Here is a 14,533-nt window from a genome sequence, read left to right on the forward strand (position 1 = left end):
TGGCTCAGAGCTGAGTAAACATTAAATGGCACAATAATAAGAAGGTAAATAAACTTTTCCTCTGTGTTGTGATACAGTATAGTGGTTTGGAGAGAATTGTGTCACTCTAAATCAGGAGAGAGCAGTAGAGAGCTTCTGCTGAATCTGAGGAAAGGAAAATTAGCAGAAGTCCAAGAGCAAGAAGCATAGGAGCCCCCCACGGTTATCTAGTAAAGTCCAAATACAACATCTCAAACCAAGTAAAAGAAACAACCTGAAAAATCTTTGAAAAAAGCACAGAAAAATATGGCTCCAAGTGATGCTGACAGTCCATCTAATCCAGTTGTCTTCTCGGAGGCAGGATCTTTTCAAAGCGTTATGACAATACATTGGAGTTTGAACCCACAATCTCTTTGGCTATTATTAAAATGGCCTATCTGAAAGCAGAACAATATCAATTTCCTCTACCTGCAGGTCATTTCCAACCTGTCCTAGACTGATGAGGCAGGCTTTAAATTCATCAGAATGTAGATTGTCAGATTCATCCTAGCATCCCATCACAGGTCATGCATTTGGGAAGGTGAAAAGAAAGAAAGAAAAATCACAGATCAGCTTAGTTGGTTAGTAAAAAACATTCAACTCCTGTATTAATAACCATATTAAAACTGACTTTAAAAAAGCCTCATTGAATTCCAGGTTAAATAGCTCCTAGTAACACCACATCAAACTGGATCACTGTTTTGAATAATTTTTTTTTTTTTACATTTTGCAGGACAAGAAATTCACACTAACTTGTTAAAAACAGACCACCTCATCTTCTTCTTCCTGTACAAAATGTGTCTTATGAGAGGTGTACTTCAGATTGAGTTAACATGTATACAATTAAAGAGATGTTCTAAGATGAAAAATTATTACCCTTATTGATTTTACAGAGTGACAGTTTGGAGAAGATCCAAAGTTTTCTGTCTGTTACATATCTGCCTGCTGGATGAATAATTTATTTTTGAAAATTTCTATATAGTTATGCATAACTAAAATCATAGGAGTTTTAACAAATGTACTGGGTTTATTCAATATACTAATAGGATAAAGTGGTGCTTTATTAAGTTCATAACAGCATGCATTTTTGACATATCATGCTGTTATTATATTGAGTCCCTCTGCATCAACCTCCACCAGCTCCATAAAGGGAAGATGAAAAATAACAGTGGGAAGTCAATGACGAGAGATAAAGCAAAGCTGCAAATCTGGAGCAGCACTTAGTTAAAAGCCATAATCACAGTGAAGTTTCTTTCCTTTAACATTTCTATTTTACAGGATAATTTCTGAAATAAGGCATTCAAAATTATTTATTTTATCATTCTGAAAAGGTTAATCTAGGCTTGCTTGAAACTCTCAAACACCGTCCTGGAGACAGGCTACAGCAGGTCACACCAGGAGCAAAGTCAGCTCATTTACCTTATTTCTAAAACTGAAGATATTACTGCGTGACTGCAAACAAAATGACATAAAAATGGGAGCTAAGAACCAAATACTGTTCCTCCACCTCCTCTACCAAGTGTTGGTAGAGGACTGTTAGCTACTTGACTACACCAGGGGGGTGGGTGGTCGGTAACCAGGCACACATGGCAGCAGTAGTCGTGCCAACAGGCAGTGAAGCGCAGACATGAGTGAGGGAGACCAGCACATCTACCTAGAAACCATTTTTTTTAGGAGAGGAGTGCAGTGGTTGTACTGGAGCTCGCAACTGGCATCTGGTTAAGTGGGACTCCCCAGTGAGGGTCCAAGTAGTTGTGCCATGTGCTATAGCAGGTTCTCACATTCTAGTAGTGAATTTTTTTAATCTGCGTCATATATGGCCAAAAAAGGTATCTTTGCCTTTGCAGAGTATCAGAGTTTCATGGGATACAAAGCTATTTTGCAATTAATGCATAGATCAAGCCCATGCAAGGGCTTGCTCATTGGGAAATGATTCTTTGTATTTTTTTTTATTGTTTGCAGATCAACATTAAGCACTGAAATTAGGTTTTTTAAGCATATAAATAACTTTGCCGTGTTCATCTTTTCCTGCCAATACAAAGTAAAACATTGAAATCCCCCTCTGTGTTTCATTATTAGTCCCCAGAAATCTTTTCCTTCCCCTTTGTGATTGATATGTGGCCTTATAAAACAAGTGAGCTTCTGAGTCAAAGCAATCCATTCTTAAACATGTCCTTCAGTTTCCTGAACAGTAACTGACCTGATCATGTTGTTCATTTAATACGGAGCTGCTGTTGTTCTGTTAGTAAAATATAGGATGGCATGATGCTAACTTTCTGCATGCAGAGCTCCTACTTAAAATCTGTGGTTTGCACAAAAATCAATAGCAGAATATGTTAACAGCCATTGGGATATTACATGCAGAGCAGCTCCAGATATTTTATCACATACTTCACAATCTTATTTAGAATTTACTAAATATACTGAATCTGAAAAAGGAATCCCCGCATAAAAAGACTTCAAAACCAGTGACTGACAACGTATCTGTGTTGGCGTCCCAATTTGTCTGCATACCCTAATTCAGCTACGCACCATTTTGAACACTTTGAAACTGCTTCTGTCATTCAGACAGTGTCCCACTTTCTCATTTTTTCTCCAAGCAGTCACATTAAGGAAGGAAATATACCAGCGTTGCTGAAGTTTTATATTTATACCTACAACTAGACTGTGCCCTCCAGCACAGCCTCCTTCAAAAGGCAGTGGGTAAGTAGCATCATCCTCAGGAATAAACTCTGGGGCATCAGCACGCGTACATGCATGTTGGAAACACAAGAGCCTGGAGGGCTGCCCCCTTGTCCCAAGCGAGGCAGTGTATTTACCACTTGCCTTTAAGAAAGATGACTTGTAATGGTTTCTGTGCTAGCACATCTCTGCTGGTGGAGGCATGGAAAGAAACACAACTCTTCTTGCCCTTGTAATTCTTAGGTGCATGGTGCCCACTTACTCACTGCAGTTTGAGAATCAGGGGCATGTAGCCCCCAGAAAAACTCTTGCAAAATACCAAATAGTTTTCTTTCAAATATTCAAGATATAGAAGCCATTTAAAACAATTCACCCAATTATTTAGCTCTCTTTCAAAGGATTAATAACTGCAGAATTAAGCTCCATAATGGATTATGAACTGTAAGATTTATTTTTTTTAAATACATTCTGCCTGGGGAGGAAGATAGGGGTTCCTTCCTCAGATTTATAAGCAAAGGAAGATGTTTCTAGAAGCACTGTATAGAAAGTTGTTAGGTTTATGTGTACCAAAATACATGCTTTAAAATGGGGAAGGGAGCTACTCTGTGTATTAGTACTTGACTGACATCCTCAATATACATTAAGAGTCAAACATTAAGATATGTGTTAAAGTGGAGAAATGCCATGGAAGTCAGAGCTATAGCATGGATAAATGATTCTGTTGTGATTAGGTATTTAAAGCCTGCTCGTCAGGGACAGTATTAATTTGTGGGATCTTTTCTGACTATTCATTATTGTGAATAGCAGTCCTATTCTTTCAGTATATTTTTTAAACTATGTCAGGCATTCAGAAATGCTGCTAAGCATAACAAAATTATTACATATTACATCTGACATGGAGAAGCCAGTATTTTTCATGTTGGTGCTTACGTTCAGATGATCCAGTTTCATCTTCATTTCTATTTAAGGTAATCAAGACCATAAAAGAATCTATTACTGCCTTCTCCATCTAAATTCCAAGTTCAGAGTCTTCATTATTTTGTGTACCCTGCAGTAACTCTGAAGGACCCTGGGTTTCCTTTATTCACCAACACTAAATATTCGAGTGTGCAAGGACATAAGAAGGATATAAAAATGAAAAAGAAGCCTGCCTCTCTCAAACATGTCTGTTCAATGACTCTTTTTAGCCTGTGTAGATTGAGTCACATCTGCCCATTAAATTACAATGTAATTTAATCGGTATAAGCTTCTCTTTTATCAGTGTTTCTGCTATCCGTCCCCTGCAGAAAGCCTGGCTTGATGGCTGAGTGGTTTTAGATCTTACCTTCTTCCATAACTTGCATTATGCTACTAAGAACATAATCATTGCACCATGTCAGTCCTCCTAGACCAATTTCCCATGTCTGATGCTAAGGGAAGGGGTATACTAAAGGCAGCATATACCCAATGCTGTGATCCTTCCAGGCCTCTTTTTTAAGGCCTTTGGATTCGATCTGTCATGGGGGAAGCTGAAGTCTGCAGCTAAACTTGCAGTCCAGGCTGAGGTTGTTGAGGCCATAGAAACTGATGAATCACCTATCTCCTTCTGCTTCTGACCCAGCGACTCATGCTTCCTGCAACAGAAGCAAGGGCAGAAGGGACACTGCCTGAAGCCATGACTTGTTATAGCCTGAAGAAAGGAGACGGCCATAGATAGGCAAGGATCTAGGAGCTGGGAAGCACTTCTGTGTTGCACATGATTGACATAGCCCATCTCCCACCTGCCTGCAGCTATGTGACATGAGCGCCCTCTTCCAGGCCGTACAACCTTTCCTAAGGCCTTGCTCTATTGTATCCTTTGGTATCGCAAAACCAACTATATCTGAAAAGCCTAAAGATCCATAACAATAGGGCTGGTTGGTGTAAGATTTAGCTTCTCCCTTCAAGACCTTCTGAGGCACCAAGAGATGCCTGTAATATCTCCTCAGCCACTGAACCAACCTTGCCATGAGCATGGCAGAGAACTCATCTACAAACTACAAAGATACAGGGATGATAGACATGGCCATCTAGTGTAAGGTATACTAGGATTCAATCACCTTGCTTCCTTATCTTTAGGGAGCTGTCAAACCTTTGTGCAAAGGGTCTCTAAAATAGCGGCGTGTAATTTATCCAACCTTGGTACTCTGTCTGCTTTTAATAGCTCTAATTGCTCAGTTATCTGCTTCAGTGCACTGGGAAAGCCATTTCGTATGCTACTTCCTTCCACCCCAGGAAATTTATTTCTGATTACGTGATGTTATCTTCTGCTTCTTTAGAAAATGCAAAAAGGAATTATGCTAGAATTATGCTAGAAATTAAGATTTTCCATAAAATCTGTTCCTGGTTCCTGTGGAACTAACCTTTCCTATGCTTGTGTGTTTCATCAAAAAGCAGAGGTTTGGCAATTCTGCTTTTCTTCCCAAACAATTAAGGATATTCTAAAGAGTATTTAGCAAACTATGACTATCAGCATCCAATGCACATCAAGTATAAGTCTGGGTAACCATTTTGAGTAGAGCTGGACAAACAGGATATCAGTGAAAAGAAAGTATAGCCTGAAATGATTTAAAGGAGCCAACTTGTGATAACAGAATATAAGTCAGGGGTTAAGCAGAGTCTGCTAACTAAAGGGAACAGCCTGGTGCTGCATTATGGTAATCTTTTTTCAGTATTTGAAATGTGAACTTGGTTTTGAAGGTGGGTTCATGCAAGCACAGAGCCAGCAGAGCTGACTTATGTACAGATTGTTCTCCAGCTGAGAATGTCAGGTCCCTGTCTGCATGTATTTTGCTACTGTGTCTATTAACAGCTATCTTTTTAACCCTCTATCCATGAATACTGCATAACTCACCGAAGAATTGAGTTAAGTTTCTTCACAATAGTGTTTTCATTCCTACTTTTTTATTCATCCATGATTAGGTAAGTGAAAAAACCAGCCTCTTATTTCCCACATACAGCCACAAAAATAAAGGATTTTCCTTGACAGCTATCAGTGCTTCAGCTATATTCCCTACAAATCTATTTCTACAGGAAAAATTGTGATTAAAAGAAAAAAAAACCCTGTAATCCAGATTACAGCTAATTTTAATGAGATGGAAGATGCTGGCAAGTACACAGAACATGCTGCACTGCCTTAAAATAAAAGAGCATGTTATTTTCCAAAACATACAGATTAATCCAGTTCTGCCTGCTATTTGAACAAATACTCAACCATATTAGCAGAACTATAATTTTGCAGTACATTTAAAGAGTAAAAATTAATTTAACATATCTGGACAATGCTATGATTTCATAAGGCTGTACATTCTTTGTTAACTGATCTTTTTTGCTGTTTTAAAAAGAGCCCATTGCTACTGCATTCACAGTTTTTTTGAAAGGCTTACATGAGGAATGAAAAGGAACTTGCTTTTGGGAACAATAAAGATTGGTAGCTGAGAAAAAGCAGGAGTACTGTACCCTGTCAAAATGATTGAATGATGCTCTGAAGTCATTCATTTGTTCCTGGGTGATACCCTTGGCATCTCTTGTGAGGATCTGAGTCTCGACCTCATTGATAGTTCGAGCAATGGTGGTAAGTAGGAGCTCCCATCCAACACGGATGTGCTATGAGAGAGAAAATACTGATTTATTAAAGAATTAAATATATTCTTCTAAGATTATAAAAAGTACAGTAAGCAAAAAATCAGCTCTAAATATTTATGTGATACCTTTTCCATACCACTAACTCTATATTATGACGAAGAATCATTAAAAATAAAAATGGCCTTCAGAAGAATATGGAAATGGTTTCTAAATGGGTACTTCTTTGCTAAAAGTGAAAATAACTGAAAATAAAACAAGTCTTATGAGATTATCAGAAAGTCTGCCAAATTCCATCCTCTGCTGCAGTCTCTTCAGATCAGGGAAGGTAGTTTTATGGCAGAAGAGGGCAGAATAACCTAACAAGTACAAAAGGGAGTAAATGGCTACCTCCATAGTATAGTTGGTGTGCTTGTTGTCAAACACCAGGGCTTCTTGTATAAGCTGATGATCTCCCTCCAGTTTATCAATGTTGTGTTTATAATTAATGATATTGTGCTCATATTGCTTCAGCTGATTCATCTGGTCCTCCAAAGGCCCTGTCATTTCAATAGAGCTGCGGGCAATTTCCTGTCAAAAGAAACAAAGACACCCCCCACGCCACAAAATTTAAGCTTCAGATTTGCTAATCTGACCAATGTTCACATAGATATGTAATATTTTCATACTAAGAAGCAATAGTAATAAAACCTTCATACAGTGGAGACAATAAATTTTACTGTAGAAAATACATTTCAAAAGAAATGTGGCATATTTATTTCTGGAATTAGTATTGGGACCCCAGCAATCCTGGTATCTTCCCTTTACAGAAAGCAGAAGCTAACCAGTAATTGTTTAGTGATTGATTTTTCAAAGCCACATCTCCTGCCCACCATCAAGGTAACATTTGTACAAGTTTTCAGATTTTTAAAAATCATCTTAACAGGTGGTAAATACTTCAGGATCAAAGAGCTGGTGAACTATTATGGAGATTGCTGTTGTCCTGTATATAAAGCAGAGATAAAAAGTTATAAACCACTTTGTTCACCAGCTTCTGCATGAGGGTCTGACACTTACCTCCATCTTGGTCTGGATCCATGGCCCAATGACATTGGCCTGAGCAGCAAACTGGCGACGCAGGCGCTCGTTGGCATGCTGGCGAGCTAGTTCCTCCTGCAAGGATTGATCCCTCTGAGGCACCAGCTGCTTCACCTGTTACAGTGGGAAAGCACTAAGTGTGAGGAGGCACAACTGAATAGTTTAAAAACAAATGGAACAAATAATTCTACAGTTACTAATTTTTCTTAACTGGCCTGAAGTTTGAAATCAGAAGGACAAGCCGCAAACATGATCACTATTTTATTTACCAATTCTGTGCTAACATAAGAAATTGCTAACATGGTCTTGGGCAGCCTGACCAGAGAGACTGACATGGAGAGAGAAGAAATTCTCACCTCTCGCTGGATTGAAGTTCAAGACAATTATTTAACTTGAACGGCTACTAGAGCAGTTGTTTTGGTTTTCTTTTGAAACACAGGTGATTTTTCAGTCTCTAAATAATTGTTCTAAGAATAGTTGGTGCAAAACATTTTATTTGAGCACAGCCATTACAACTGGATAACGAGACACATTCTGTCCATCATGTATATCTGAAGGTCTCTAATACATTGCGAATGCTTTTTTTGGCTTACCCTCTGGATTGCCCAGGGAGATTCTGAATTTAGTCCTTATTGCTTGGTTTTTATAACCCATTGAGAGTGTGTTCTTGGCTGTGTAACTTTATGTATTTTGTAAATTCATACATTCTACACAATCATTTATCTTTGTCATATTATCTGTTCCTAAAGAAATAAAGTTTGTGTGGTTGCTCTAGGACCCTCTCTTTAATCCCTCCCCAGTAGTTTTTTAAGGTAATTGCCAATTTCAGTCTAATTGGACAGAATATTAATGGTCCCAAAGATACTAATTTTTTACATGTGTGAAAAGCAGCAGCTGGGTAGAACAGACACACGAACTACTGTTGATAGTGCAAGAAAGAATACAATCATTTCCTGTTCTTTGGACAGCACCCCTTGACCCATTCACTGGCCAACAACCAGTGCACTAGCCCCAATACATGCTTATCTTGCCCCGCCAAAAGCCAAAAAGGACATAGGTAATATTGAGTGATGGGAGCAAGGGATATTGTAAAGCAAGCCTAGCAAACATAAGGGAGGGTATAAGATACTGTAGAAAGTTCATTCTGGCACCTGATGATCCAGAATAATTTACAGACGTAATGTAAAGTTCTCTGAATATTCTCAGTATTCCTAAACTAGAATACTATATTACAATGTCTTTCATGTATTTAGCATACATTACCTTTTCCCACTTGCTACGAATCTCTTCCACAGTAACAGTGCTGTAAGGATTGCTTGCACTTATTCTCATGCTGTAACTCTGGATAACTTTTTCAACTTCATTCTGGATTGACAGTATGGCCTGTCTTTCACCATCTGCCTCTGGCAAAGTAGCTTTAAATTGATCATGTGCAGAGATTAAACTCTAAAATCAGAAACAGAGAGGGAAAGCATGAAAACTTCAATGTTTCTTCCAACACGTGGAAGATCTGTTGTAAATAAGCACAGCTCCTCTCTCAGCCTCTCAAAAAACGCCATCTACATGTATCTGTAGATAAAGGAAATAATTCATGAAACAGCCCTCATTGACTTTATCAGGACCGTCGCTTCTTCCATGATGTCTGGAATAAGTTCTCATACCAATGAAGAATGCTCTTTATAATAGAGCAGACATTGCCTATCACAAAGAAAATGTCAATTCTTACACGTGTTCTACTCTCCAAGAAGCAAAAGCTTCCTTTCTTATTTTCCCTATGACTGTAAGCCAAAAAATAGACAACCATTTACCTGAATTTCTTCTATGCTATGAACAATAAACATGTCCTGTAGGTCTTCCATAGCACCTTCCATCCAGTTGTTGAAAGGAGCAGCTCTTTTGGCAAACTCCAGGTGAAGCTGATCAATTGTTTCGAGCAATTTCTCTGTCCTCTGTACAGGTTGAGAAAGGTACATTCCTTTGTTACTAGAGCAAGACCTAACTCCCCACACCCACCCATGCACAAAGTCATCCCTCATTTTTTCAAAAGCAATTGATTGTATTGTTAACTGATTTCATCACATGCTTTAAGGATTCTCACTCAAGGCAATAGGACTAATTGCAGTTAAGATACTCTCATAACGAACATGTTGAAAGAGGTGTATGCCTTTGAAGGATAACAGGCAAAATTACTTTTTCACTACTGATATTTTAAGTATTTTTGTTATTGTGATCCATCTGCAAATCAATTAAAATCCACTAATCTTGCTTTAGTAATTTCTTGTAAGTATCAAACAGAAGAGTTAGGCATATGTTTTCCACCTTGGCATACAAGTGTGTGACTTCCTCTTTCCTTAAGGAACAAGGTTTTGGAAAGTATCTCAGTGCTTTGGAATACTCACTACCAAAAAATTAATGTAGTGCTGGCCATTATCCTGTACCTCACCTGACTAAGCTCAGACAAGTATGAAAACATAAACACCCAATGGCTTTTGTTATCTTTGCTGGACATCAAATTCCCAAAGAGTGGTGCTATGAACTGCATGCCATTTGTTGCTGCTTTAGAACTGGCCTTGGCAGCTCAGCACTGTCAAGTCTGCTGTGAGCAATTCAATCTGTTTGCAAATGAAATCACAACAAAATGAAATGGAGATCTGAGGAAAAGGTTTATTGTTGTTTGGATTCCAAAGTGGATGCTCAATGGCCCTGTTTCCAGATCTGAAACAAATAGCTTATTCCCCCCTCCCTGCCTCAGATGAGCTGCTGATCATTGTTAGATGGTTTACCTCCAGTGCCTCCCTCCTTTTCTGAGTAAGTGTTCCCAGGCTGTCCCATTGGTCACATATCTTTTGGCATCTATCATTGACACTTGCAGCATCATGGTAGTCCAGTTCACTAAGAAAGAGTGAAGACAAAAATCTGTGTGACTTGCTGAAAGACAGGAGCAGTTGCATTGTCCCTAATCTTCCACTGGCCCTCCTTCCCCTCTTATTTGCAGATAAGCAAGTGTTGCAGTACAGACCTGCGTGATCTAGACATTCAGCATTTCAAGAAGCACAGCACAGGAACAGGATCAACCTCCTCTGTTGTGACAAAAATCAAGTATCCATCTGTGACATCCAGGATTTAAAGACAGTTATGGTGTCTAACCACCTTTGTCTCAGCTATTCCTGTGGCACAAGCAATTTGATCTCCTGAAGACCAGAATGTTTCAGTCTGGGGCTTTATCAAGTTTCTGAAGATTGGCACAGTTTTAAATTAATTGGCCTGAAATATACATTGCATTTTAAATAATCTAATGACCCTTTCCAGCCTTATATGCTCTGAAATTATTTAACTGAGAAACAGACCTCAGGTTGCATTCAAAGCACAATCTCTCTTACAGGCCTGGCAGTACTAATAGGGGCTGCCCAGATCTGGGGCACAGAGAACAATTTTCATCTTCCTCTCCAGGAGCTCCTCACAGAGCTACACCCTAGAACCGGCTTGTTCAGAGAACAGGAATTTCTAGATCCACGTATGCCACCAGCACAAATCAGTGTACCCACAAAGGATGTAGCAGCTGGCATTGCTTTTTCACCTGCTAAATAGGCTTATATTATCCTGACAGAAAGCAACTTATTATTCTGCCTAAGACTGGAATAACTTTTTAAGGCTCTGTCCTGAGATTCTGCACCGAGTCTGTCTCAGACTGAATTTTTGACCTCAGTGGCAGATAATCCCCTTGGTTCTGCCACAGTCATCATGACCATAATAAAATATATGTGTTTGGCACTTTGGAAGCTCACTTTTTTTGGTGTATCATCATCCACTGAATTTAGCTTTTGGCTGCTCCTTGAGGATGCTTTGTCCAGTACTAAACCTGGCAGAGATTGTGATTATGTGACAGCATAGCAATATGAAGCTAAGATTTACTTTAAGGCTTCAATAAGGCATTAAATGCAGATAGAATCTGTTCCCTTCTTTTGAACATTCTTCTCTAGGCAATTGACAAGAGGGACGTACAGATCACTTCCACCAGTAACTTAGAGAATCACAGAGGATAAAATGAGAACAGAGGTCGCTTTCCTCTGTGAAGCTACACTGTAGACCAGGGGCAGTGTTCATGCTTCCTCCTCTAAGCTCAGTCACAGCAATCTGGTTTGGGATAAAGCTGAGAAGTGAGTGAACCATTCTGTTTAAAGGAGGCTTCAGAAGTGCTGCAATCAGTGGACTGTTGAAAGTGAAGAATAGTAAAACAAGTAAGAATAAAATGCCATAACAATTTTTAAAAATAGCAGAACTGTTAAGTGTAAGGAGAAAGCTGCCAGCAAGCCATACTATATGAGGGCTCCTTAACTCGAAAACTTGCTTCCTCCTTTAGAGCAAGCCTTTTTGTTAGCCTTCAATGGATGCAACAAAAACCATCTAATTGTTAAGACACTTCTAAGTCGGAAGCATGGAGTTTTGGATGAAACAGGCTGAGATACATTTTACCACTATGAGTTTTTGGCTGGAAGTTTGGTTTTTTTCATTATAGCACACTGAGATTATTAGATGATGTTCCTATGTGAGCTCACTACGTGGATGAGATGTGGGGATTTGTATTCTGGTCTCTTTTTGCATATCAAATCTAATATACCAGAATATGGACAGGATATTTTTCCACATACTCCAGGTCACATCCCTGGGAGTACTGCAAATTTTATTTTTGCTTCAATCGATCACTTATCTCCTTTTGTTGATTAGGGCAGGTGTCCTCCATGAAAGTGAGGGACTGATTGTACCAGCTCTGGTCAAAGTCCTGGAAAGTAATGTGCAACATTCCTCCACCAGCTCTGCCAGGGAGGTTCAGTCATTCCCCATAAGATCTCTGCTATCCTATTTCTTCCAGGGTTATGTGCTGTGGACAAATAGGTAGGAGAATAATATTATCAAACCAACTTTTTGAAAGGGCACCCATGGGTCAAAAATCGTAAGCTAGATCACCAAGTGGCATTAAGCAGTGTAGCTCCACTGCCTTTCTGGGCCTGCTGTAGTTTAATGCAAATAAGTGAACTTTGCATGAAATTCAATGAGAATTCAACGTGAAATTCAATTCAGTAAGTGAATAAATGTGAAAGAACATTTTTCTGCTCAAAGCAGAAGAAGAAGAAATAACAACTCATAGGAGATTATTTACTTGGAAATAAAACATAGCTTTACATTCCTTGTCCTATTAATTTTTATATCTCTCTCAACACTGAAGCTGTGAGAAGACTAGATCTCACATTTTGTAAAAAGAAGTTGTGCTTATCAGGCATACACAAAGTACTGCTGCACATGTGTTACAGAGCTTCCAAGAGAACAATCATTTCTATTTGTTTGGTTATTTGAAATCTACAGCCATTGGAATTTAAAAATCATTAAGGTATTCCCATTGGTCTTACCAGTAGTTCAATCTTATCTGTAAAGAATTAGAAATTTAGTCAAATTTTGTCCTGATCCATAGAAGCACTCCAGTATGAGATCACTTTAGGAACAGTGATAGTGTCACAAAAATAACCTGCTGAGCAACATACTTTAGTGCTGCTTCAGAACCAGGCTCATGTTAATCATGCATGTAAGCACAATTTGAGCCCAGAAGCAAAAAGACTCTCCAAATCAGTATTACAGATAGCGGTCATCTTGGCTGAAAATAAGTTGCTATACTAGAAGTGATGGATATGCAAGAAACTACATTCCAAGAATTTTACCTTGATGATTGAAAGCATTGAAATGAGCATACAAGATCATAAATGAATATGGCACTTTATATCACAGCTCACTCAAGTTCTGTTTAGCATTTGCTATGTCATAAATGGCAAATCCCATTTTAGAAATGCCTGACTTTTTCCAGCTTTGTATATAGCCTTATCCAAGCCTTGCCATGCCTCACTGCCAAGGATTTCAGTCTATACAGTCAGGAACACAACAATCTTATAGCAGCATCCTGGCTGGAATCACCTGCTTGAGCACACACACAAATCCTTTATCTTAACAGCACCGATCAACAAGCTTTTAGCAATTTTAACCTTAAGCACACAGTGGACTGAACTGTTGCAGCAGAAAATATCAGAACAGACAGGAAACTGTAACTGGTAGAGTGCAAAGTCACACAGCAATTGTTCTCCTTTCAAATAGCAACATTAGGCAGCCAGGAGATTGACTAAAACAAAACATGGAAGTGTACTGACTTGGGATTTAGACACAGATGATGATGATGTCTGTAAGGGCCTGATCCAGTGCCAAAAAAACCCCCAAGAAAATAATACCTACATTGACTTCAAGAGGCTTTGTATCAGGTGCCAATACACATTTCCTAGCATTCAGACATTAGTCAATCCTTCTTTAAAAATATAAATGGAGAAAGAAATTAGTGTTTTCCTCCATAATTTCACTGTGTGACAAATTACATATAAATTACTGCCCATTAGCTTGCAGCTAATAATAAAACTTGACCTTTATTCAGTGTTCTCCAAGGACATTAAGCCTAACTGAGCTACTGAGTCTCAGTGAAAAATCAGGCACCGATAGCCCCATTGTATGGAGAAGCAGAGAAATCAAAGTAGAGCATCTCTAAAAGCAATGGGTTTTCAGCACCTTTGCAGGCCAGGCCACAAATAACTTGTTTAACTTCACACAGCAAATTACTGAAACAACTGAGAAGAGACAATCCTAAAATAGACAGGATACAGTGTTCACTGGCCTCACCAGAGGTAAAGGACACAGGGTTCAAAACGCTGGTAAGCAGATGCTGTGCTATGTATACTACATTCCCAAAGTTTCTCATTGCTTGTAAAGTTGAAGCTGAATTAATGATTATTAGGTGTTTCAGAAACTTTCTTCAGTATAAAGAGGAACAAATAACTCCACAACAGAGATCACGGCATGAAAGAAGGTGTTTCATAAGCTCCCATATTCAGTGAAATCTCCATTCTCTGTGTTTTTCAGACTTCTTTCACACTAACTAAAAACCAGTACTTACTCTGCTTTACTTTTTCTCCCTTAAATAATCTTGAAAAATAGAATTTTTCTTGTATATCCATTTCAATTATACAATTACTGTAAGTGCTACTGCTATCAGGTATGAACTACAATTTTTAGACAACTCTGATTTTTAAATTGTTAAAGGATATGGAGCTGTTTATGAGTCATGGTC

At 38.7% G+C, this 14,533-nt stretch overlaps 1 protein-coding gene across 6 annotated transcripts in view; it reads right to left on the reverse strand.

Annotated features, from left to right (window-relative positions):
• Window positions 1–14,533, reverse strand: part of ACTN2 (actinin alpha 2) — a 67,049-nt gene that overhangs the window by 4,477 nt on the left and 48,039 nt on the right. For 3 of the 6 annotated variants that reach the window (XM_009644123.2, XM_009644122.2, XM_009644118.2), the window contains exons 13-19: window positions 10,161–10,269; window positions 9,186–9,326; window positions 8,641–8,823; window positions 7,357–7,491; window positions 6,691–6,870; window positions 6,178–6,324; window positions 448–525 (exon numbers count right to left, since the gene is read on the reverse strand). In XM_009644123.2, the coding sequence (XP_009642418.2) occupies window positions 448–525; window positions 6,178–6,324; window positions 6,691–6,870; window positions 7,357–7,491; window positions 8,641–8,823; window positions 9,186–9,326; window positions 10,161–10,269 (973 nt within the window). The remainder of the gene's footprint in view (window positions 1–447; window positions 526–6,177; window positions 6,325–6,690; window positions 6,871–7,356; window positions 7,492–8,640; window positions 8,824–9,185; window positions 9,327–10,160; window positions 10,270–14,533) is intronic. The other 3 variants (XM_035899713.1, XM_009644119.2, XM_009644120.2) reach the window with 1 other exon arrangement.

The sequence above is a fragment of the Egretta garzetta genome, unplaced genomic scaffold, assembly GCF_000687185.1.
Source record: "Egretta garzetta isolate BGI_Z169 unplaced genomic scaffold, ASM68718v1 scaffold118, whole genome shotgun sequence".
Classification (NCBI taxonomy): Eukaryota; Metazoa; Chordata; class Aves; order Pelecaniformes; family Ardeidae; genus Egretta; species Egretta garzetta.